The 24,768-nt window shown below is 41.6% G+C and overlaps 1 protein-coding gene across 1 annotated transcript in view; it reads left to right on the top strand.

Annotated features, from left to right (window-relative positions):
- Nucleotides 1–24,768, top strand: part of SORCS3 (sortilin related VPS10 domain containing receptor 3) — a 597,918-nt gene that overhangs the window by 311,759 nt on the left and 261,391 nt on the right. Inside the window, exon 4 of the mRNA XM_048505478.1 lies at nt 18,892–19,050. Coding sequence (XP_048361435.1) covers nt 18,892–19,050 — 159 coding nt within the window. The remainder of the gene's footprint in view (nt 1–18,891; nt 19,051–24,768) is intronic.

The following is a 24,768-nucleotide window of genomic DNA, read 5'->3' as shown; positions in this document are numbered from 1 at the left end:
AAAAATGGGGGACGTTGTGTCTGCGTAGCTACATGGACATTACTGCTAGAGAATTACAGCACAAGGCTTTGAAGCTTCATAGCATTTAATCTGCAGAGTTTTTTTAAAATAAAAAAACAGCAACGGGATGACCCTAAAATGGTGGCCGGCAGCGTTTTTGAGGGGGGTGAGTATGGATAAACAGGTGTTTTGGAAAACGTTTTGCAAACGTTTGCAAAACAGTTTCAGGGGCTTGTATTATTACAAATTATCTTGATTTTAGATGCACCAGAAATCCAATAGTATTTTGAGACTATTTTCTAAATTGAATGTTCTTTCTTCCTAGTTCTGTGGCTTAGGCAAATACTTGGGTAAATTTTCTTTAAATGTATAATGTGAAGTAGTATCTGCCTGTAAAGTATTTACAATGAATGCCACTCAACATGTTTACAGTGGTATGATCTGATTAAACTCTAATTTAAGTTCATATTTTAAATCCATAATTAACTCACAGTAGTGTGTAGGCAGTATCCTTATTGTTCAGAGAATCTTGTCTGAATGAGCTCACTGATCTAAAATCTGCTAATGCTGATAAGCATTATGATTCTCAAACTGCAAATGGAGAAGTGAAGCTGAGGGCCATTGGTGAGTTTGGAAGCAATCCTATGTCTGCTCATAAGTAAATCCCATTTTAGTCAAGAGGCTTAATCCCAGAAAAGTGTGTTTAGGAGTATGGCCTTTGCTGTGAAATTTGAACCATAAATGTGCCAGTTCACCCTTGTAGCCATTTTGCCTTCTCTTTACACCTGAGTTAAAAATCCCATGTGCCTCACTGAGTCTTTATAGTTTGTATAATAGTTTTCTGAGTCTAGTAATATCAGTGGCCATGGCAAATTATACAGTAAAACATTGCATTTTTAAAGCCTGTTAGACACCATACTGGAGTAAAGGACCACAAATGGAAATGGAATTCTATGTGCAGCCAAACATTGACCCCTAAATTGTTGTTTGAATTTATGTGTGAAAAATCCAACACCACTTGCAGTGGTTTTACAAATCTGGAAGAGATGCTGAATGCAGAATTAATCAAAAATTGACTTTCAGCAAACATACAGTGCTGGCAGAATTTCTAACTAGATGGAAATGTTAGCTATGGGTTTATTTGTTTATGGGCATGATATTCTAAGGGTTGTGGTGGCACAAGTTATGAAAATGGACCACAGTGGCCAGGTCAGCTTGGGAGAGGAAGGGGGCCAGCCGTCGGGCCTGACGAAGATGGTAGAACGCGACCCGGGTTATATGGGCCACCTGGGTCTCCATTGAAAGAGACGAATCCAGGTGGACCCCCAGGTCGCGGACAGAGGGGGCTGGTGCCAATGTAGCCCCTCCCGCACCGGCGGCGGGAAGTCCCCCACCTCCCCCCCATGACCCAGCCAAAGGATCTCCGTCTTTGATGGATTCAGTTTCAACCTGCTCTGTTTCAACCAACCAGCCACGGCCTCTAAACAATGCTGTAGAGCTGCAGGGGCGGCGGCCACTCCCCCCTCCATCAACAGAATGAGCTGAGTGTCATCAGCATATTGATGGCACGTCAGCCCAAAGCTCCGCACCAACTGAGCAAGGGGTCGCATATAGATGTTAAATAATAGTGGGGACAGCAGCGCTCCCTGAGGTACACCACAATGAAGTGAGCACCTCCGGGAAGCTTGGTCCCCACACCACACTTGCTGAGTCCGGTCCCGGAGAACGAGGCAATCCACTCAAGGACAGTGCCCCGCACCCCGGAAGCGGCTAGGCGGTGGGTCAAAAGGTCATGATCGACCACATCAAACGCTGCGGTCAGATCTAGCAAGACCAGCAGCGCCGATCCGCCTTGGTCAAGTTGTAAGCTGAGCAGATCTGTGACGGCGATGAGAACAGTCTCCGTCCCATGCCCAGCACGGAACCCGGACTGAAAGGGATCAAAAGCCGATGTGTCCTCCAGGAAACCCCGAAGCTGCTCCAACACCACTCTCTCAATTACCTTCCCCAGAAACAAAAGGTTCGAGACGGGGCGGTAATTGGCCAGATCACTAGGATCTAACAATGGTCTTTTCAAGAGTGGGCGGACCACTGCCTCCTTCAACCCACCAGGGAAAACTCCTTGCTCAAGGCAGCTATTGATGATACTCAACAGGTGGGGTCGTAACTCCGCCTGGCACGCTTTAATAAGCCAGGAGGGGCACGGATCCAGAGGACAGGTAGTAGATCTAACAGCAGCTAGTGCCCTGTCGACAGCGGCTTCCGAGAGCAGGGAGAACTGGGCCAAACCAAGGCTGTAGAAGACGGGCAAGGGGTGCCTCCAGTTCACTTATTGTCTCTAAGGTGGCAGGGAAGGTTCTAAGGAGCGACATTAGCGACTTTTATCGGCAAAGAAGCTCATAAATGCCTCACAGCTGATAGCCAATTGGCAATTTGTAGACCCTTCAGACAAGGAGGTCAAGGACCAAATAATTCGAAACAATTGTGCCAGGCGGGAGCTAGCAGACGCGAGGGAGGAGGAGAAGAAAACCCTCTTTGCCTCCTTCGTCACCACCTCATAGGCCTTCATAAATGTCCTATAAGATGTTCCTGCAGCCTCGTTACGAGCTTTCCTCCACACTCACTCTAGTCGTCTAAGTTCCCGCTTCATACGGCGTAGCTCCTCAGTATACCAAGGGGCCAGTCACGAGCCGGGCTTAGAGGACGCTGGAAAGCAACTACCTCGATGGCATCGGAAAGATGGGAGTTCCAGTCTTCCACTAGCTCATCGAGGGTGCCGGTGGGTTCAGAGTCCTGCAGAGCATTCAGGAATCCAATAGGATCCATAAGTCTCCTCGCTGGTGGGCAGTAATTCGCCCCGTCATTTCAGACAGGGTTGTTGTGTGCATGTTCATCCGAACCTTTCAGGGCATAATGGTCAGACCAGGGCAGTCTATGACTTGAGGATATGACCCATTAACCCTGTGACCTGAAGACCAAGTCCAGTGTATGCCTGGCCTCAAGGGTGGGGCCAGAGTTTACCAAGGAGAGTACCCAGTACCATGGATGAGCTCAGGTCTGCATTACCGCACATGAGGCGCCGCTGATTATTGACATTGAAGTCCCCCAGAACAATAAGCCTGGGGAACCGCAACGCCCAGTCCGCCACCACCTCCAGCAGCTGCGTAGGGCTATCTTCCTGCGCGCTTAGGGCTTAATCGCACACCAGGAGAACAGCCAACCTCTCTTGGGCCAACCACTCCAGGCCGACGCACTCCAGACCATCGATCTCCGGGACAGGGGCTGTGTAACGAAGGCACTTATATATAAGTTCTGCTTTCTGCGCTGCCACCAATAATATTTTTCTTCTATAGCCCACTCAGTACTGATTTTCCACACGGCCACCACCCTGACTGGGGAACACAGACACACAGACAAATAAAAGACTGGAGAGGTTTTTATAGCACAAAAACTTAAAACGTTTATTTGCTGGCTTAAACAGAGGCTTCTCAGGTAAACTGGAGAGGAAACAAGCGTGCTGGTTTCAGAGAGAGTTTGCTTAAACTTAACGGTTTCAGGCAATGAATGTTTCTTAAAGCGTATGGCTGCCGGCTCTTCAATGAAGGCTACATGATGGACACTCACAGGTGTCCCTTCACCTAAGGTTTCACTTTAAAGATGTTTCTCAAAAGATGGTAATTGCGGGAGGTTTCATAATTTCTTTTTTAAAAATAAAACCTCAGTCCGCTGTTCCCTCCCTCACAAAAATAAAACACTCAGCTACTCTGTGGGATTCAGGCATACAACCTCCCTCTCCCACAATCCCAAAACTTGGCTTCGCTGCCACAGGATTTGGGCCTCCCAAAAACTGATGTTCCCTTTGAGGACAGACCTACAGACTTTAGAGGTTTCCCTCACAAACAAAACACCTGAGGGCGGACACTTGCCTCCAAACTCAGGGCTTTAGGTGACACAATAGCTTTCTCAGCTATTCCTAACAACAGCCACACAGCAGTGAGAGAACTTGGTGGATTCACCTCACTCTGTCTCAAAAGTACCCGAGGGCACAAAAGCTCATACAGAGCCAAACAGTCCGAAGACTCAAAAGCAAGAACCCCTCAGCTCTAGCGCTGACAGTTTATAAAGACTCTGCCTTTTTTCCTCTGGCCAATCAGGGCTGGCCAGGGCTTAACTCTTAAAGGGGCGGGTCCACCCTGTAACCTGAATGCAGTATAAGTGCATTCGTCACAGGCTGCCCTAAAGGGGATGGTATTACGGACGAACATTGCCACGCTGCCCCCCCCGGCCCCGTGTTCATGACCGGTGCAGACACAGTCTCCCCTTCACTCACCCAGGTCTCGGTGATACAAGCCAGGTCCATCTTCAGGTCCCCAAGAAAATCCCGGAGAACCGTGGTTTTGTTATTGATGGACCTGGCATTGATCAGCACCAATGATGAAGCGGAGTCTCTCTGAACCCTACCACCTACGTTCCTCAGGATAGGTCGGAGGTCAGAAGGTGAGCGAGCATATCTCCCTCTCCCCCACTTTCTCTCATATGGCCGCCTCCTACTGTCGTATCTACCCCGTCCCATTAACACCGGGATCCCTGGACCCCTAAGTGGGGCCCCCATTCCTGTGGTCCCCTTCCTACTTAGCACCCCAGTGAAAGGCTCTCCATCGTAGTGGACTCGAATTCGCCGCTAACAACCGATTAGTATCTAAACTAACTAAAATTACTATTTTACCTTTACATATATACCCACATCTATAAGCTAACTAATTAACTAACCAGTTTTCCGACTGTGACAAGTAGTCCGACTGTGACAATTAACTAACTAATTTTCCGACTATGACAAGTAGAATTGTAGTCCATGAACATCTGGAGAGCCACAGGTTGCAGACCCCTGTACTAGTAGAATGGCAGTAGAGTCACAGAGAGACATTAGTGCAGGGCTCTTCAGACTGAAGGCAGGAATAGAGTCTAGACTGCTCTTCTTTTGTAACCTTTGACAGACAGCAGACCCAGGACTGCATGCAATCTGTGTTAACGGAAAGCAGCATAGAAGAAGAAGCATATTCCTTTGACCACAGCTTTTCCTCATAGCATTTCTGCTAGGCAGGTTACAGTGTGGTGTGTCATTGCCTTTGCTTGTCTTTCTGGCACCTGACACATGTACTTTTCACTTTTAATTAGAAGACACAGCAAGCACAAGAAGCATTTGCTTGTTAAATTTCAGGTGCCAATGGGGATGGAAACCATCCAAGAACTGCACATTTGACCTGGTAAAGAGGGGCATGTGGCTTCTTGTAAAATCTCTTTTAAAAAATTTAACAGCTCACAACCTTGCTTACTGTCAATTAGTGGCATTTTATGTTTCTTAATGTGTTGTGTGTTTTCACTTGGGAAACAAGTAATGAAAAATAGGTTTTTCCATCCTGTGTTTTCCGGATATTATACAGAGAAACTTTGTTTTTAATATTCTGGATCTTTTCCTTTTTCATGTTTTGTATGCTTAGCAAGAAAGTTTCTTTCATTGGAACAGTTTGGTTTTCCTCACAGTGGTAAAGAAAAGTTTCATTCCTCTCACATGGACGATTAAGTTGAGCTGTTCTAAAAAGTGAGTTGCCTTACAAATGTAAAGGAAACAGATCTGAACTTCATTGGAGATGTTTTCCCTTAGAATACTACAAGAATATTAGATCAATATCTCCCATTCTGCTGTTATGTGAGTGTGTGATCAAAGCATCTGAATTTCTTTCTACAAAATAAATTTCTCCAATTTAAAAAAAAAGAAAAGAAGAACATCTGTTTTTTTTTTTCTCAGAGCAATTACCTGCTGAAGAAAATTCATTGCAGTTCATTTTTTAGCCAGTTCCTGCTGCTCAGGTGTTTCCATTTGGTTCAGTGATGGGTCCTGATGGCTTTTATGTATGAATACTTCACTCAAAATCACACTGAATTGTGGGTCTGTAGTCTTATTAAAAGGCACTAGGAAAGAGAGGCATGCTGGGAAGGATTTACAGAGGAGGGTTTTAGGTACAGTATAGCGGCAGCATTCAGGCCAAGGAAGACGCCATACCAATTGTGGGATGCGGAGCTAGAACTAGTTGAGCCTGGTGTTTGACTCAGTGACCCTTTCCATAAAACACGCCATGGTGGGGGCGTTCCAGGGGCGTTCCAGGGCGGGGCAGGGGTAGGCAGTGCTGCCGCAGGGATGCAGGCCGTCCGCATGCCCCGGGCACAGTTCTTCCTCACTCCACCCCTGGTGCAATCCCACCCTTTATCACTTTGGGTATTATACGAGACACTCTGAAAATACATGCAGATGCAAGAGTTTAGTTATGAAGGATTAGATGCTTTGCTTTTCAGTAGTGCTCTTGGTAGATTTCTTGCTAAGCATGATGTAACAGACTGTTCTTGTGCACCCACATCTGGAAGTCTGGATCGACCTGCACTCATCATTGTTTGGGGAATAATCACCAGTTTCCTCCCAGGATTATGTGTGAAGAAACAAGCAGTACTTACAACTTGCCTCTATTTGAATTCAAAGCAAATTACATTTCTGCTATTCCCCCTGGGCCTCAAAAGCAATTTTCATGGTTAAAATAACTCTGATTTGTAAGCAGAAATAGTTGTAGCACTGAAATGATGGTAGGTAGCCCCCTGTGTATGCAAAGGTTCCCAACAGAGAAATACATTGAAAATTCTGGTTTCATAACAATCCTTTTGTAGATGGCATCCTGATCCTCCAATTGCCAACACAGCACAAATAACTTCACTTATACTAATAGCTCCATTAAATTACTTGTGCAAATAAATTTGGCATTGTATCCTTTCTTAGCTTTTCAGAACTAAATATTTCTAGTTCTTTTGACTTCCCAAAAAGTGTTTCCTTCTGACACTCTTTATCACAGTTGTTATTTTGCCCTAAGCTGTGTTGAGAACAGAGCAACAGTATAATGTCCCATGGTGCTCTACATAATTATCAGAGGACTACATCTCTTTCCTTTCCTTTCCTTTCCTTTCCTTTCCTTTCCTTTCCTTTCCTTTCCTTTCCTTTCCTTTCCTTTCCTTTCCTTTTTTCTTTTCTTTTCCTTTCTTTTCCTTTCTCCTTTTCCTTTTCCTTTTCCTTTTCTTTTCTTTTCCTTTCTCTTTTTTCTTTTCTTTTCCTTTTCTCTTTTTTCTCTTTTATTTTATTATAAAGGACATTATGCAGGGGCAGGGTGAGGGGGAACTGCGCCCGGGGCACGCGCACACCCTGCCGGCCCTGCCGCCATGCCTCCCACCCTGGAAAGCTCCGCCCCCTCCATGGCCCCGCCACGCCCCCGCTGCGGTGCTGCCCAGGGCATTGCGCCCCCCCTCCCATTGGTGCTACACCACTGACACTATGTATGTTGAGAACTCCTCCATCCAGAACAATTTGAATAGACCTATAGAATTATAGAATAATTGAGTTGGAAGAGACCACAAGGGTCATAAAGTCCAACCCCCTGCCATGCAGGAATACATAATCAAAACAATCCTGACAGATGGCCATCCAGTCTCTGTTTAAAAACCTCAAAAGAGGGACACTCTATCACACTTTGAAGCACTTCACTCCATTGTGGAACAGCCCTTACTATCAAGAAGTTTTTCCTAATGTTTAGGTAGAATCTCTTTTCCTGTATTTTGGATCTATTACTTCTTGTCCTAGTTTTTGGAGCAGCAGAAAACAAGCTCCATCTTTAACATGACATCTCTTTAAACATGACTATCATGTAATTCCCTAACATTCTCTTTTCCAGACTCAGCATACATGGCTCCTTAAGCTGCTCCTCACAGGGCATGGAATCTAGACTTTTTATCATTTTGGTCACCTTTCTTTGGACCTGTTCCAGCTTGTCAATATTCTTCTTGAGCTGTGGTGCTCAGAACTGGACACAGTATTCCAGGTGACATCTGACCAATGCAGAATAGTGTGTCTAGATTGAGGGAATATTATGCCCCTCGATTTAGACAATATACTCGATGCAGCCCAGAATCGCATTGGCTTTCTTGGCTGCTGCATTACACAGCTGACTCATGTTCAGTCTGTGGTCTACTAAGACTCCAGATCCCTTTCATATGTACTGTTGTCAAGCCAGGTATCACCCACCCTATATCTGTGAATTTCATTTTTTTCTGCCCAAGTGCAGTGTCTTACATTTATCTCTGTTGAAATTAATTTTGTTTTGGCCCAGCTCTTTAATCTTTCCAGGTCAATGTGAATTCTTACCCTATCTTATGGATATTAATTACCTCTACTCATTTGGTGTTATTTACCTTCATGTCATGGAAAGCTAAGCTGCCAATTTCTAACTATTTAGCCTCCATTAAATAGACAAGACATTTTTTTCCAGGCCTGCTGGCAACCCTAGTGTAAACAATTGTGTTCAAAAGTTGTGAATCATATATAACATGACTATCACATGATAATATATGTGCCTTACTCTGTCACCAGCAGAACACAAAATTTTGAAAATCTGGTTATATCTCTAAACATGTTCCCTTTGATGTTACCTCAGTAAGCATGTCAGATTTACTTTTATCATGTTTTAATCTTTTGGAAAACACGTGCATAGTTGGTTTTCTCAAGGCATTTTGAACATGTAAAATGAACCAAAGTGATAATCTGTGAGTTGTAAACATACCTGTCAAACTGTCACTGTCTATTCTTTCCCAGATCACCACACATTGTGTCTGCTCATCCAATTCATTGTGCAGGCAGTCTGACTGTCCATGCATGGTTGCTCTGTCAACTGTGAAGTCCTCCACTGGCTGTTTTTCAGAACTGCATCTGATTGCTGCTGTCAGGGTGTCACTGATGGAAGTCAAAATTCGTTAGAATAGTGTTTTGTCATGGAGAGGGTAGATAAGCCCATTGAAGTTACAATTGTGTAGCTTTGAAAGTTAATGTTAAATGTAGCACTGAGTTCTTCTCCAAAATGCACTTATGTGGCTGCTGTACTGTTATCGTGGATGGACAAGAAAATAGCTGCGCCGTTGCTCTTTGCTTTGATCTTAATTATTTCTGAAGTTATGAGCTTCTGCTCCCCAAATTCAGGTTGCTAGTGCCAGTCTTTGTATATAGTCCTCATGTAAAGAGAAAAAAAATAGCAACCAAGTGTGTTAATCTGGAGAGAGTTGCATTACTATCCTGCAGTGTAACAGTCTTTAAAATAACTATGGTAACTGCAGGAGGGTTATGTGCCTTTCATTTTTCATTGCACAGAAGAGCACCTGCCTCCTTTTTGGAATGTGTATCAATTCACATCCACGACACAGAGAAGAAAAGGAGGCATCCAAGCAGCTGAAGAACAAACAGTGCGTAGATGCTGACTTGCAGACTTAGGGGACATAATTTATCATTTGGTCATGAGTTTTCGACCTTCTTCAGTGTAATAGTTATGTTATTAATCAGGAAGGCTAGACTATGAGGCAATGAACTGTTGAATTCATGTCAAACAGCAACATCTCAAATTGCCTGCAACCCAAATGCTGTGAGGGAAGGTAATAGGTATGGCTTATGGTCATTATTGCCTCCTGTAGCCCCTGGCCAGATCTGAGGCAAACTGTTGAATTGCTGACAGTGCCACTTGGCCTTGGTTTATTCCCAGTGTTGCGGACAAAGTACAATCATCTCCCCCACTCAGCCCTGGATTAACCATTAAGCATAAAAGGCACATACTTAGGGCACCAAGAGAAAAATGACAAAAGCCACCACCACCACCACAAAAAGAATTACCGTGGCTAAAAAAAGGGGTGTTGAAAAGGGGCACCACCACCACAAAAAAAAGTTATTTCTACTTCAGGTGTCACATACATGCATATCTTACAAATAGAAATGCAGTTACTACCCTTAACTAAAATGCATAAAGATTGACATGTCAGTATCTCATCTTAGTGTTGCCCTCTAGAAGAAGAAGAAGAGTTTGGATTTATATCCCCCCTTTCTCTCCACAATCTCCTTGCCCTTCCCCCCTTTCTCTCCTGTAGGAGACTCAAAGGGGCTTACAATCTCCCCGCTCACAACAAACACCCTGTGAGGTGGGGGGGGGGGCTGAGAGAGCTCCGAAAAGCTGTGACTAGCCCAAGGTCACCCAGCTGGCGTGTGTGGGAGTGCACAGACTAATCTGAATTCCCCAGATAAGCCTCCAGAACTCAAGTGGCAGAGCTGGGAATCAAACCCGGTTCCTCCAGATCAGAGTGCACCTGCTCTTAGCCACTGCTCTTAGCCACTACACCACTGCTGCTCCTAGGGAATGTGAATTCTGGCAGCTGAAGTTACTGACTATAAGCACATGCATTAATATTGTACCAACCACTGAGAGCAGCCAGTTTACTTGTATATACATAGTATAACAATTATCTTTTCATCCATGAATGTTAAAATGCTACATGCGTTTAAGGTTTTAGAAAACAACGAAATAAAAGATGGTTTGTTTATGTATGTAATAATGGTCAATATCTGCATATTTGTGAACCTGCCTCTCTGTCATTAAAAAGAATATATTGTAGCACAATTTTTCTTTTGCAAGACTTGGAAAAATGTTCTAACTTGAAACATTTGAGGTAAGTTTTAACATTTTTATTTGCATTGTTCCCTTATGGCAATTTATAAATTATTGAAGAACTGCATTTTTCTACTGCCCAGCCCAAGTTATAAGCAAATAGATGTTTTGTTTTGCTGGCTCTGCCTCCACCTTTTTGCCAGCACACCCACATGTTCACAGGTAAACACTGTAACCCTTCCCCCAGTCTTCAGACTGAAAGAGTTGGCCATCCCCCTCTTTTAACAGCTCACTGCCTCCCAACCCAAACAGCATTCTAAGTTTCTGCCAGCAGCTACAAGGACATCCTCAGGCTTGTTTGGTAAGATGGCATGGCTGAATAAGGCTATATGGGAAGGCATCTTGAATAAGAAATGTCAACCCCCAGGTTGGTATTGTGATTACTTCCCTAGTCCTTTTCCAAAGGTAGTTTCTATGAGGAATGAGTGTATGTCACTTTTTATATTTACTTTTATTTTTGTCAAGAGTTTTGGTTCTTTGCTTTTTAATCAAAGTTTCATTCGTATTTCATATGCATATAGAATATTTTTATGTGCAGTTTACCCAATAGCTGTACATAAGTTCAATTTATTTGCATAATATACCTATATGGCTGATTATTTGATGCTTAATTAAAGTTGAAAATCTGCATGTTTTATGGGTAAAAATTGGATACTAGGAAAACCAAACATGGCATGAAATTAAGTATTCATGAACTCAAGTTGCGTGAAGGATAAACAATATCAAGATGAAGTATTTGTGGGTTGAAATACTGGGGATAAGAAACTTGAACTGATCCTTGATTTAGAACTGTTCTAAATCTGATCCTTGATTTAGAACTGTTCTAAATCTAAAAACTGTTCCCTTCATGGATTGCACTGTGAGTTACTCAAATGACACTTAAAGAGAAGTTCAAGTACTGTCCTCCTTCTCAGTTTTCTTGTTTATTGGACAGCCCATTGATTTAATAATTTGGTGGAAGTTGATCAAGAAATCAACTTTTGGCAGAAGATTTGGTCTGAAGCATTCAAAGGACTTCTTGCTTTTAGAAATTATTAGTAACAATTATACAGTAGTGTTGCGTGGCTGATGTCTTGAGGACTGGCTGTATTGTACTTTGCTGTTTTAATTTTCATTTGGTGTCTGTCTACTTCTTTTATTACTATATTGAGTCACCTTTAACACTTTAAGATTTGCATGGATTTTATGGGATTGTCTTGAAATGCGTGCCAATATATAAAAGCTGTATGGCTGAGGTACTTTTATAACGTGTGCTTTAGAAACTGATATAAAATGAGGAGTGTTCACTTCATCCTGTAAGATTACATCATTATGTTCCAGAAAGATGATAATCTGGAGCAATATCTATTAATTAAATCTGTTATTAATGTTAATTTCCAAGCAATAATAAGATGTTACAAGAAATTGGAAGTAGGTAGGTCCAGTTAAGCTGGGCCTTTGGGGAGGAGTGCAGGAAAGCACAGATATTATCTGGTACAGCAGAGATGTCTCTTGAAAGTCAGCAGTGCCACAATTTCCACATCTCTGAAATAATAATTTAACAATTTGTGAGAGTCTGAGGAGAACAACTTTACAGAAAGGAAAGGTTTAGAAAACTGATACTGTATGGTATTTAAACTCAGTACTGGATTATCCGCAAATTCATTAGGGCAGTCTCAGAGACAGGAGTGGATGGTAAAAGTAACTGGGAAAGGAGTGCCTTAGGCTGTTTCCGCACGGGTGAAATACAGCTTCCCAGGGAAGCGAAAAACCTGGGGAGGAGTTCACATGGCTGCCGCCGCTGCATCGCAGCTGCAGCGGCCTCGCAATGGCAGACATGAGGTAAAAAAGGAGGTCAATTTAAGGCAACCTTGCCAAATTCACTTCTGCTGAGGCTGTATTGGGCCTACTCAGCAGATGAATTTTTTTTAAAAAAAAACACAGCATTGGGCAGTTTATCAAGCACCTGGCAGGCACAATATGTAGCTAATATGTTAAAGAACTGATGGTCTGATAGAACCAAGATATTAATTTTGCCGTCTGAATTCTGAGTGGTAAAACAGCAGTCTTGAAGTTTTGACCTCAAAGAAAATATTAATACATATTCTGAAGTCAAGGGAAGTAAGGCATGATACCTTGTTTGGAAACCAGTAAAGTCAATTTCAGGTTGAAGATCACCCTTTATTAACTGGGTGATTCATTGGCTGAATGACTGAGAAAACTGCATGCTCAAGCAAGCAAGAAATCTTCAATTACTCCTGAGAAGGGAAGTGTGTGCATTATTAATCTTGCTTTACATAAAGTTGCATCATCACCTAATGAACTTCCTGGTGCACACTTTCATGGAGGGTCAGCATGGTGTAGTAGAGTAGTAGACTTTTTGCTATAAAGACACAGCTGACTTAGGGCATCCCTGTAGACAAGACACATTCAGAAATGGTTTGCCATTGCCCTCTTCTGCATAGGAACTCTGGACTTCCTTGGTGATCTCCCCTCCAAGTACTGAAAAGAGCTGGACCTGCTTAGTTTTAGAGATCTGCTGAGATTGGGCTAGCCTTGGCTATCCAGGTCAGGGCAGTTTTGGGGAAACCTGGGATAATTCCCACTCTTTCATGATGCTAGTTTGGTGACCTTGGACTAGTTTCTCTCTCAGCCCATCTGATCTGATGGAGATGTGGTGTGAAAATGAGGAGAGGACCATGACGTCAGCTGCACTGAGCTCCATGACGCAAGGAACAGATAAAAATATAATAGATGGATTTGTGATTTTTTGGACTAATATATCATAATATAATGTTTGCATATTACAATCACATTTCAAAAAAAATGCTATATTAGTATAAGGTCTGTGAACATACATGAAAAAGAATGCATTAGAACCAGTAGAAACCAAATATGGTTTTCAGAATGATAATAAGAGCTATAAGCAGTGTTGCAGATGTGTTGGTGCTCACTACAAACCATTAGAACCTGCATATATCCCATAGACCTTGTGCTGACAATTCTTCTTGCAGTCGGATTATTTGACTAATTTGCCTGCAGCAGTGAAACAGCATTAAGGTGTCTTGTCTAGACTGTGCCCTTGTTCACATGGCAGTTCCTGAAGGTGGACTGCAGTGCTAGAAGTAAAGTCATATTCTATTCCAGCAGCATTTCACAGGACTCCCCACCCCAATCCAACAATGTACTCTACTTTACTTCAGTCTGCCGAAAACAATATATAAAATGTTCTAGAAAGCAGCAAGGTGAACCATAATTTCCTCTTTAATAAAGGGCTGCCATTTAATCTAATATTATAGAAAATGATTAGATCTTAAAAGCCAATAAATTATGTTTGACAACACTCTGGTGTTTCTTATGGCAATTATAAATGGCGATGCTGGGAACTGGTACAGAGGCACTTCTTGCTGGTGTTTGTTTATTGGCTGCTAATGAAAAGTGATTAATCTAAATCACTATTGGGGGTGGATCCTTTGCTGAAGATGCACAATAATAACTGGCAGTTTTACTCTTTGACAAATGTATGCTGTGTTTTACCACACATAAAAGGCTTTTTGGTTGATTTTTTTTTGCTTGGAAGAAATAGGGAAGCGGTATGAAAATAGAGGGGGATGCACCCTCTATTTTCTCATAATGAACTTTCTAATCTTCAGTTTACAGCAAAATTAAACAGATTGGAACTTCAATACAACAACCACATGTTATTTATCACATTTGGAATCAGCTGCCTAGAGAGTGTGTGGAATACAGGCTGATTTGTGCAGCTCCCGCCCCCCTTCCCATCTCCTGCGGCCAAACCCGAAGGTTTTGGCAAAGGGATCTATCTGGCTAAAATTGCAAAACCAAAAGTTGATACAGAGATGTGCAGCTAAGGCCCTGGCTTCTCATTAGAGACCAACATTTTGAAAAACAGTTATAGAGGGACAGGTCAGGAAGCAAATAGGAGCCAAAGCATCCCAGCACCTTACTAGGGTTGTCAACTTTGGGTTGAGAAATTCTTTGATGGATGAATCCTGAAAATAGTGGGATTTGGTATAGGGAAAGATTTCAGCAGAATACAGTACCATACAGAATACCCTTCAAAACTGTCTTTTCCAGAGGAATTGATCTGTGATGTTGTGATTCTGTAAGATCTCCTGGTCCCGCTTGGAAAATGGCAGCCCTAGCCTTTACATCCACATAAATGGAATGAACTTGTGCTGGGCTGGTGCAAAGTCATTAAATGTCTTCCAGACAGAAACTGTTCAACAGGGATGTTCTCCAACAGACATAATGTCATAAAGTCTATCTACCAAAGTGGTCATTTTCTCCAGATGAGTTGATGTCTGTAGTCTTGAGATCAGTTGTAGTAGAAGGAGCTCTCCAGCCACCACCTGGAGACTGTCAACCTCATTCCTAATGTCATTCTGGAACTTGTCTCTGATCTAAGGTGTCATATGATTCATTCATTTTGATCTGACCTGGATGTTTTCTTTGATTCTAAGTTCCTTTGGTGTGGATGTTATGTCTTATTTTCAGGTTACTGCATCTATAGTGGACTTCATGGGTGTGACCTTTATTTCAGTATGAAAAAAAATACCTCTGGCTCTGTTGTAGTTCTGTGATGAAAGTCATTAAAAGTCATTAAATGTCTTCCAGACAGAAACTGTTCAACAGGGATGTTCTCCAACAGACATAATGTCATAAAGTCTATCTACCAAAGTGGTCATTTTCTCCAGATGAGTTGATGTCTGTAGTCTTGAGATCAGTTGTAGTAGAAGGAGCTCTCCAGCCATCACCTGGAGACTGTCAACCTCATTCCTAATGTCATTCTGGAACTTGTCTCTGATCTAAGGTGTCATATGATTCATTCATTTTGATCTGACCTGGATGTTTTCTTTGATTCTAAGTTCCTTTGGTGTGGATGTTATGTCTTATTTTCAGGTTACTGCATCTATAGTGGACTTCATGGGTGTGACCTTTATTTCAGTATGAAAAAAAATACCTCTGGCTCTGTTGTAGTTCTGTGATGAAAGATTCTGGCAACATGCATGAGAAGTTCTATACACATTTGAGTATCCATTTGTTATGTGCTAGCATTAAGCTTCTTGATATCTTTATCCAAGGATCTCATAGCAGTAGCCTGAGAGTAGATTTTTAATCTAAAACATAATTCACTTGATAACCTTTAGTAGCATTGTAGTGGAAAATCTTAGTATTCCCTGAGAACTCTCCTTTTGAAAGTATGATTGTTCTGGGTGTTTTGCTTTATGGCAGTCTTAAATTCTCTCATCTACTGTGCAGATGTAAGTAAATGTTACAGACGTTGTTCTTATCCCCTCAGTGTGAATAAATATGTCTGGAAACAAAATAGGCCTCAATTGGAAGCTTTAAAAAAAATCTTGAAAAGATGGTTTCGTATCTCAAATGAGAATTAGAGGTGAGAACCATATTCTTTTTCAGTATAAAATGGAAGACCTTTGGGAAGCAAAGGAAAGCATGGAGCAAGGTTATCTTTCTACAGTACATTGAATTGTTGTCACAGTGGCCCCAGAGATGATAATGCAGTCTAGTTGAACTAAGTCTCATGGAAGTTTTTTTAAAAAATGTAGATAGCTATCCTGGTTCAATAGGGAAAAAATCAAGAGCAACAGTAAGGAACACTTTGTGTTAGAATCAACTGAAATGTTGTCATGAAAGATGAAATTCCTGCAACCAATGGCAAGCACAGCCCTCCTAGAATTGGAATGAACCTCTCTGGGGTCTTTCATTTTAACCCTTAGGTGATTAAAAGAAACAAATGCTGTCTTGTTGGGGCTAGCTAGAGGTTACAGATTGTATGGTGTGGTGCTGAGCCAGAGCCCCCAGCTTTGCCCTCAAAATCCAGCTCTGACAGAGTTAGTTACACTCTGTCACATCATTCTGCACTCCTGCTTATGTTCCTCCATTGCAAGAGTTCATCATTTACACCTGTTCTCTGCTTCCTGTTTAACCAATTTATAATTCATATGAGGATTATCTTCTTATCTCATGATTGCTAAATTTAATCAGGAATGTTTGGTGATGGACTTCATTAGATGTTTTGGGGAAGCCCATTTCTATAGGATCATTCATATACAGGACTCCAAAAGGACTTCCATTTACTGAAGCATATTAATTCTTTTTTTAGTAACTTCTTAATTTATGCACTTGGTAATTCCATTATTTTCAAATAGCCTGTTTATCTGCAACAGATGCTAGATTAATTGGTTTGTAATTTCCAGGATCTCCTCGGGATTCCTTCAACAAAAACTGGAATTACATTTACTGCCTTTGGATTTTAGTGACTAGTTGCACATTTCTTTAGAATTTCACGTACGGGATAGAGATGCTTATGGTTTGATCCAATCTGTTCATTGGTCACAAGCAGAAAAATGATGATCAGATTTACTGTTTTGACTGCTTTTTGGTTAATCAGCCGCTAGTGCACATGCAGAGAGAGTGCCATATCTCCTGCCTCGGCATTTGTGATGATTTGGTAAATCGGAATCACCTAAAAAAAACCCACTTCATCAGTTTTTTTCAGGTTTTTAATTTATCAAATTTGATTTAATTTGTCAAAAAATCCTCAGGCTAATTGGCAGAACAGGATTTGGCTTTATTGAATTTTGGAGTGGGGTTATTAACTTTTCATTGATGTTCAGAGTGGGCGTGTGTGGGGGGAGAGCGAACTGAATGCTGTGCCAGGCTCACCCTAATTCTCCCTGTTGCTGCCACTTCCCCAAGTCCTCTGGGGCTTGGGAAACTGTGGTCAGTGGGTTGGGGTAGGGAGAACTGAATTCTGTACTAGGTTCAATCCAGCCCAGCATTCAGTTGCAGTTCTCTCCTCTGTGACTTCCCAATGGGGGGGGGGGAACTGAACATTTTGGGGTTTGGGTTTTTGAAACCAAACATTTTGATTAAAAGCTGAATAAAGTTGATGAATATTGGTAATTTTATTAGACTTTACCAAAAAAATCAGGCTTTTAAAATGCAAAGCCAAAATTTATCAATAAAAATTATCAGTCCTCACCACTAGTTTGCATTCATGCCAACAAGAACTGAGGCAGTCACTCACCAATAGAGAGGATCCAACCTTGGCTTTGATCCTTGGCCTGTTCTTTTCTATGGTACACCTTCTGGTGCTTGGCTTGCATTTTCTACCCTGGCTCTCTTCATCTGTTGCCTGCAGTCCTAGCCTTGGCACCACTGAGATCATAATTCATGTCCATTCTTACATCTCAACATTTTGCAGTCTAGCTTCCTTCTCATCTTGCTGAGAGTCTGAACCAGATTTTAGGTGGTCAGAGGCAAAAGCTGTAGAAAGTGCTGCATGTGATGAATATGTCTTGTGTGAGGTGTGTGTGAGAAGACATCAGCTCAGTGGTGGTGTCAATAAGTGGTCAGGTGAGAAACATTGGAATGAAACATGTATTTTAGGCAGTATTTTCGGAAAAATATAATTTCAGATGTGGAATTCTGCATTTAGAAGTGAATTATGGAGATATTTCACTAGGGAAAATTCAAATAAATATAGGGGTGACTTTGCAGAAGTGAAATTATTTTTCTGTTAAAGATGTGTACATATATCTTGAAGATGGGGGAGTACAGTGCATAGAACTTGGCAGAAAATGATTTCTGTGTTAATAAGAGTTAATCTCATATTTGCGAAAGACCAGCTGCTGTTCTAACACTTTTTAAGTGAGGCTGCCTTTGAAGATGATTTGGAAATTGCAATTAGTGCAAAATGTGGCAGTATTTGTTGTCAGAGGCTGGCATGATGCCTCTTTTAGGATTATTAGTTGTTCATTTCTGACTTCATCAAGTGGAATCCATATATCCTCAGGATAGACTCTTCTGAGAGTAGAGTCTATGAACTCATACGGTAGCTCTGGTCAACACAGCAATGTCTTCTAGTTTTTCCAGCTCCTCTAAATGTTGCTTTCCTCTTTGTGAACATTTTGATCATTTCCAATGTGGTGGAACAGTTTCTCAGAGGACAGAAAGTTTATATCCCTTCTTCAGTTTCAGAAGGATACACCAATGAAGACTTCATTTTAAAAAATTAAGAAGGGCTTTTGTCTCTTGTGTATGAGTATTTCTAACACTAAGTTTGAAGAATAATCACCTAGACCCTATTTTCAATTTGTTACTGTTTTAATGGCTATTCTTTAATACTTTTGTGATGTATAAAATTTATTGTTGTTACCTAAAAGCACCTTAAGGTCCAATATAAACTTTCTGGACTCTTGGGTTCTAATTTTTCAGGAAGAAAGGGAGATATATATATAAATGTTTTAAATAAATAATTACATTTTACTGTATTTTTCTTCTTCATGTATAGATAATGCTCCTGAGTGACCCTGACATTGAAAGTAGCATACTGATCAGTAATGATGAAGGTGCTACCTATCAAAAATATCGACTCAGTTTCTACATCCAAAGTCTGCTCTTCCATCCTAAGCAAGAGGACTGGATTCTGGCCTACAGCATTGATCAAAAGGTGAATGGGTCTTGATACACATTTGTTTGTCTCTTTCTTATGTGTACTTTATACTGTATGGCTAATAACATTTTCCCAACATAAATAGTAAAACCTTTTCACAGTGAGGATAGTTCAAGTGCATTCCCCTAATGTGGATTGGTTGTAGCAATTATTTGACAGATTGCTGAAAATGAGAAACAAGACTATATACAATACATAATTATGAATGTATATATTTTAAATTTTCTTTTAATTGTTACACATTGTTGTAAGGATTATTTTTGTCCCATGTATTTTCTTTGGCAAGTTTTCTATTTTTGTTAGTTTCTTTCATGATATTTTAATGCACATTTTACACTATGGTGTGTTATGCAGTTGGCAGAAAAAGAGGTGTCCATTTTAGTGGGGATATGAAGAAAAGGTTGGCTGAAGTGTGACTGGGGAACAAGAATGACCAAGTAGAAATATTAAGGAAACTGAAACTTCCACATTAAATCAGATTTTTCACATAATTTGATATCCTCCCTAATCTAATAACAGGACAGGTAAAACAGAATTGCACATATTATTGCAGTCAGATCGCTGTGCTACTATTCATTATGAGTGGCTTGGAGCTAGATCTATGCATACACAGACTGTGATATTTGATTGAAATGCTATTTTGTCTTTCCTTTAATACCCTCTCATTCTGTGATTTGCTGATCTTCAGATATTGTTTATATATTCACTGTCAGGGTTACAGTCTTGCTCCTTTGACCTTAATAGAGCTCTTCTCTGCTTTGATTCTTAGTTAAGACAGCTACTATCACTACTGTGAATCCCGGTGAATGTGTGTTGGAGATTTTTCTCCCAATTTCAGAAATACTTGTCAGTTATATTCTTCACGCATTCTCTGAAGCTAATGAGATTATCCCAGAGGAACTGAAAGACTAGTGCTGACTGTAGAATCTTTCTCAAAAGATAATGAGAAAGGATTCTGTGTGAGAAAGTAAGGCATTATTGGTATTATTTCAGAAGAAAATACACACAGACTTGGTAAAGCATGGATGAAATCATGTAGGATTAGTCCAGAAACAATGTCAGAGCCAAAGTAATGCTGCTAGGAAACTGATGGCAGTTTTTAAGCGGCATCTATCCTTTGCTGAAACCATGTTCCCATGGCCCATTCTTCTGCTATTCTGCTAGAAGAAAAACAGTTATTTCAATAAGTACTAGTGCTAATGTTGTAGCTTATCTGAGCAATGATGTGTTGAGTTTATTATGTTTCAAGGCTGGGTTTAAACTTCTTCGGTGATATATGGTTTCCCTCTCAACTTGGTGAATTTGAAAAAAAATTGTATCACATTTGCCAGATCAGGTAATATAGTATATTGTCTTCAAGTACAACATCAGACTTCCAGTGCACATATAGCACTGGATGGCAATGCCTGGCTTTGCTCCAGCTTTGCCTGGCACCAAAGCTCAAGTGTGTAGTTCTGAAAAGAACTGCAAAAGTTCCTCCGTATGAAGGATAGATCCAGAGAAGCCGCATGCCCTCCTGATGAGATCTCCTTTAGGCAGGATCATGTGGTAACGCTCACTGTAGCAGTCAAGTGGAGTTAAGAAGCTAGAGAGCAACATTCACCATCTTTTCTAACTTGAGCCATCAGCCCCCATGGGAGGAAACATCCAAGTCTTGTATCCCTTATGGACAGAAAGAGATTGAAAAAAGGAGTCTGTAGCCTGCTGCCAACAAGAATCATATCTTCCTAAAAGGTATGGGATGACATACAAATGCACACTGTAGACTTCCACCTATCTGCATCTTCATCTCCAAGATGGTTCTGACCTGTTGTTCAGGATACAGCAGTGATTCTTAACATTTAATCCACTACCATTTACCAAGTACACAATATTATTATCAAATACTTCCCTAAGTCACAAGGAAAAAAACAGGTGTTGTGGGCCTCATCTCTGCCAATGAGGACTCATCAGAGGCAGAATATTGTCAAGAAGACTCAGCCTAATTAGATTCCCAAATGGATGAAGTCCTAGTTCAAGTAGAGCCTCAGTAGGAGGGAGTTTAGCAAAAGGAAGCTGACCGATAGACAGGCCAGGAGAAGGAGCTCAGAGTGCCTGCAGAAGCACCTCAACCTCCCCCCCTGCACCCAATTGCAGCTGCAGACCCCAAAACAAATAGCTCACCCAGCTTACCTGAACCAGATATATGTTGCTGAAGGGAGCTATTGGTTAAAAGACACAGTGCAAGCTTGGAAGCCCAGAGATGCAACACAGAGAACACTGAGTCTTCCCAGGATAAAAACTAGGCAAAGGGAAGACATAATAAAAGACAAGTGGAAAATCTAGCTTTGCTGAAGCAGCTTTGCAGTTATCCTGTGACTTTTGCTGTTGCTGCTCACGGCTTGCTACTCCCAGAATTCTTGACCTCTGGACTGGACTGACTTACCTGAACTATGCTTTGTGACCTTTGGCTTCCCTGTTTGGACTTTGAACTGAACCAGCCCTACTCTGACTTTCAGCATCTACCCAATAGCATTGACTCTCAATAAGCTTTCTAGCCTCTGTTTTCCCCAGCTCCACAGCTGTCTCACACTGTAACCTGATCCACTCCTGATTTCTTCCAGACTCAGCACATCAGGACATAGGAATGTCAATACAGACAAATCAACTCATATAATTACATGCATTTAATAAATATCAGTCATACATTAAATAAGATCCTTGTGTCTAAGGAACATTGACCAGTTTCTTAATGTTAAGCTTGATATTAGTAGTTAGCTTTATCTTCCATAATCTGAGGTATCAGTTTACTCAATTTCTTGCAAGTAGATGAAGAATAGTACCAAAGAAATTGCAAGTAAGACACAAGAGCTAGCAAAAGCCCATTGCAAGTGGGAAGAAGGGATTGCCTAAAATTCTAGAACTCCAAAAGTTCCTCCAAACTTCTGAATGTTATTCCCTTAAGAACCATGGATCACCCACAAGAGGATGGTGTATGATCCTCTGTTATAAATCACTGAGCTAGACAAAATCTTATATCTATTGCATCCTTCCACTTCTGCAATTCCAGCTGCTAAATGTTCCTATTATTTACTCTATGGCCAAATTAGACAAGGTCCAACCTGTGTTGCGATCATATCCAACCTGATCATATCCAACCTGACCATGTGTTGTGATCATATCCAACCTGTGTTGCGCCAGCTGCATTGGCTCCCAGTGGAATTCCGAATCATCTTCAAGATGTGGGTTCTGACCTTTAAGGCCTTACGCGGCCTGGGACCCTCGTACCTGAGAGACCGCTAAGCGTCTATCCCCATATGTTTCTACTCTTCTTGGCCTCTGCTGCCTAGGCAGGAGGCCAATTTGTTGGTGGTTCCTGGCCCCTCAAATGACAGTGCTGCTGGCTTCTCCACTGCATCGAGCCAGGGCAACCTTTAATGCCCTGGCTCCGGCCTGGTGGAACACTCTCCCTCCAGCTGTCTGGGCCCTGCAGGACCTTGGTGAATTCCGCAAGGCCTGCAAGACTGAGTTGTTCCGCCGGGCCTTTGGAGTGTCCAGTCGCTGAGGTGTACCCCCCCGTTCCCCCTCCACTGCTTTGCTTTGCTCCTTGGGCTTTGTTGTCTCACTATTTTATAACTTTATTTGGTATATCTACATTTGCTATTTTAAGGAAAAGAGTTGTGGCCGCCCCTCTCTCTCTTTTTTTTGGGGGGGCAGCTTTAAAGGAATTGGGCTACGGGACGCCATCACCATCATTACTATTGTTATTGTTTCTGTCCACTGCTTAAATGGTTTTAATTGTTTTAAGGGATTTTAGTGTATTTGGTCACTATCGTGACCCTTGTTATGTCTTGCATACATAGTGTTGTACACCGCCCAGAGCCCCTTGGGGATTGGGCGGTTTATAAATTCAATAAATAAATAAATAAACAAACAAACAAACAAACAAATAAATAAGGCCCCAAACTTTCTATTTGGCTTCCTGTTCTATGAGTTGGACTCTGTTGCTCAGAGAAGTACTGAATGGCAAGTTCTAACACATTGCAGCAACCTGTGTCCTCATATGTTTGACAGAAGGAAAGAGATAAACAGTTCCCCATTCTTTTAAGGGTTACAGGCAGTGGCATAGTGCCAACGGGATGGGTGGGGCAACGCCCTGGTGACACCGTGGTGGGGGCATGGCCAGGCTGTGGCGGGGGCATGGTGAGGGTGTTCCGGGGCATTTCAGGGGTGTTCTGGAGGGGGGTGGGGGCGGCGGCGGCGCAGCGGCGGCGGCGGCAGCGGCAGGGACACAGGGCATGCGGGTGCCCCATGCACAGTTTTCCCTCACTCTGCCCTTGGTTACAGGTTATCCCATGGGAAAATAAGGGGAATGCAATATGAGTGACAACTAGATGCAGAGTAGTTGACCCTGACCCTTCTGAGATCTGCCAAAATCAATCTACCTTTCCAGTTCAGAGCTGAATTCAAAGTAACAGTCATGAAACTATTTCTTTTTCATATCTCTGCTTCCTGATAGACCACCTGAATGCTTCCACAGAGGCATTGTATTGCAGTTTAAAAATGTAAACTGTGATAGAAGTCTAATGACAATGATCTGTGGACTTTCAACTGAATGAATCCAAAGGCGATTTTGGGATTGTTCAATGTGATCATTGAGATCATCAAAGAACTGTTGACTTCATAATATTTACACCTTTGTTGATATCCTGCCTGCTCATGCAGAAAATTCAAGAATTGTGAATTGTGAAGCATAAATGGGAGCGTGAGATTCCCCCATCACATCATTAAAACTGCAATTCAAACTCCAGTATTTGCTGAAGCATACAAAAGGTATGAGTGATTATGTTTGACTGAACACTGATATCTGTGAAATGTGCAGGACTTCCATTGATAATTAAATTCATTATTATTATTATTTGACTTTCAACTTCAGTGGATCATTGAACAGTATGAGCTAAGTATCTGTGCTGCAACCTTCCCTGCTCTATAGGTCTTTCTACGATCATACCTAAGTAATTGAATGCACTTTAAAGGGTTTTGTCACTGGACTAGTAACCATAAATAATAACTTACATATGGCCTTTCCCTTGTTAAGAGAAAGCATCAAGTGCACATTGCTATTTTTTGGATGACTCCATGATGACATTTTCAGATGCAAGGACCACTATAAATGTGGAGTTCATTATTATGCCAGGCAGTTATTCTGTGAAAGACTTAGTCAAATGTCAACCTTTTGCAAGCTCAGATGTTCTGTGTATCCATGAATTCTTCAGTACAGACTGAAAAATCTGGTATATCCATTTGATGTCATTGAATGGTTTGATGTTGCCTTTAAGCCAGAAAGGGAGCTTTTAAACTGTGCCTATGTTTGGACAAAGACAACTTGTAAGAAAAAGACAAACGATGAGCTTCATTGAATATGATACATTTGTCAGGAGATCTCATAAGTAGCTGATAGGAGGGTAGTTTTGCGTTTAGGATGCCTTGCTGTAACTCACCCCCATTTCCGAGATCTGACATTCCAAATCCTGCAAATTTTGCATGCAGATTTACATATATTTGTTTCATTTGTTCTGGATGAAAAATATAGATGGCATTTTTTTTAAATGACAGTGTTAGTGAATGAGTTCAAGTGTGCCCCCTTGTGTGTCTCCTCAACATTCCATAAGTTCCAGCTTTTCCCATTGAGATCACATGACCTGATCTCCAGGGCCTTTATTCGATGATTGATTT

Source organism: Sphaerodactylus townsendi, linkage group LG08 (assembly GCF_021028975.2).
Source record: "Sphaerodactylus townsendi isolate TG3544 linkage group LG08, MPM_Stown_v2.3, whole genome shotgun sequence".
NCBI classification, from domain to species: Eukaryota; Metazoa; Chordata; class Lepidosauria; order Squamata; family Sphaerodactylidae; genus Sphaerodactylus; species Sphaerodactylus townsendi.
The sequence above is the reverse complement of the archived record's forward strand: the minus strand, read 5'-3'. Positions and strand labels throughout refer to the sequence as shown.